This window comes from Arachis duranensis, chromosome 9 (assembly GCF_000817695.3).
Source record: "Arachis duranensis cultivar V14167 chromosome 9, aradu.V14167.gnm2.J7QH, whole genome shotgun sequence".
In the NCBI taxonomy this organism is placed as follows: Eukaryota; Viridiplantae; Streptophyta; class Magnoliopsida; order Fabales; family Fabaceae; genus Arachis; species Arachis duranensis.
Window position 1 is genome coordinate 15,699,629 of NC_029780.3, and position 1,666 is coordinate 15,701,294.

General features: G+C 40.0%; 1 protein-coding gene across 1 annotated transcript; it reads left to right on the plus strand.

Moving 5' to 3' along the window:
* Window positions 1–4: 4 nt before the first annotated feature.
* LOC107464893 (E3 ubiquitin-protein ligase ATL4) lies at window positions 5–1,140 on the plus strand (the record flags this gene model as incomplete). The annotated part of the gene is made up of 1 exon (XM_016083855.3): window positions 5–1,140. A coding segment is annotated over one exon (861 nt), but the record flags the coding sequence as incomplete, so codon positions are not given.
* Window positions 1,141–1,666: the final 526 nt, after the last annotated feature.

Genomic DNA, 1,666 nt, shown 5'->3' on the forward strand with positions numbered 1-1,666 from the left:
CTGCCTACGCCGTCTCTCTCGTTTCTCAGCAACGCCATCTTCCTCCGCCACGCCAATCTTCACCTCCAGCCGCCGAATCTCGCCGGAAGTCCCTCAAACCTCTTCCACTTCCTACTCTTACATCATCGACTCCCTACCGCTTTTCACCTTCTCCTCCGTCACTCGCCGCTCCTCCGCCGCCGACTGCGCCGTTTGCCTCTCGAAGTTCCGTAACGACGATCTCCTCCGCCTCCTACCTATCTGCTGCCACGCCTTCCACGCCGAATGCATTGACACCTGGCTTCAGTCCAACCTCTCCTGTCCGCTCTGCCGATCCGCCATTGTCGCCACCGAATCGGACCTCGGCAAGGTCCTCCGCTCGTCTTCCTCCACCGCCGGCAGTGACAGTTTCCGCCTCGAGATAGGGAACGTGAGCCGCCGCGGCACCGCGCCCGATGGCTCCGCCGCAGTTTCTGGCGAATCCCGCGCCGGAGGCGCAAGGTCTAGGTCATACTCCATTGGATCGTTCGAGTATTTCGTGGACGAAGATTCGGAAGTTCCATTCAGCCACGCTCATCGAAGAAGCACGTCCGATCAGAAGGACATTCCGGCGTCGGCGGAGGCTCCGGCGAGTCAGCATGAAGCGAACCTCGCCGGCGATGTTGGCGGCGTAAGGAGCTGGCTGAAGGAGTACATGGATAGAGTCTCAGCTTCTATATCGACACGAACGGCGTCGTTTCGAAGTTCTGGAAGGTTCTTCAGCGGTACTGGTGGGAGTAGTCGCCGAAGCGACGTCGTTCCAGTCGTAGCTGCAGAATATGACATTGAAGGTAACAGAATTGGTGAAGAGATCACCGAAATGTTTCGCTGGCTCTCAGGGGTATGACGGTAAATTTCAAAAATTAAAATGATGAATATATAGTTTAGTTGTTTAACTAGGGGAACAATTTCTAAATTTTGATATTTTTTATTTTTTTAAAACAAAAATTAATCTTTTTTGAATATTTGTTTATTACTAGCTTCCATTATTCTTGTTTCTGTCTAATAATCTAATTTGTTTGATTTGGAACTTCTGGACAAAATCCATTGATGTAACTATAAATCCATGTAGAATTGTAGATAATATGGGCTTATATAGCTTGGAATTGAATAATGGTAATATTTTGGGGTCATACTATAAAGATGAATACGATGCATCATTCAATTGACTTTTTGAGATTAAAATATTCATCAATTGTGTTCATGGAAGATGCATACATCAGACATGCTTGATATGCAAATTTGCAAATCAAAATTAATCATCAAATTAATTATTGTATATAAATATATGTTATTTAATTTATTTTTAATATATATTTTATATTTTAAAATATATTTTACATTAATAATTTATTTAATAGTTGCTTTTGTATCAATAATACTAAAAAAATAAAAAATAGCAAAAATTTATGTTATTTAGTATTCCTTAATTATTATAAAATTAATTAATATTAAATAAAATAAATTCTGATTATTTTTTACTCATTTATTTTAGTTACCAAATTTCTGATTATATATATGTACATCATTGTTTATATGCAAATTAGTTTGGTTAAATATGTATGATTTAGCGTTATTTATACATTCCTTAGTCAAATCAGTTATGTTTCAAATAACTTATTTATTGAGTACAACAGCAAAACAAAAT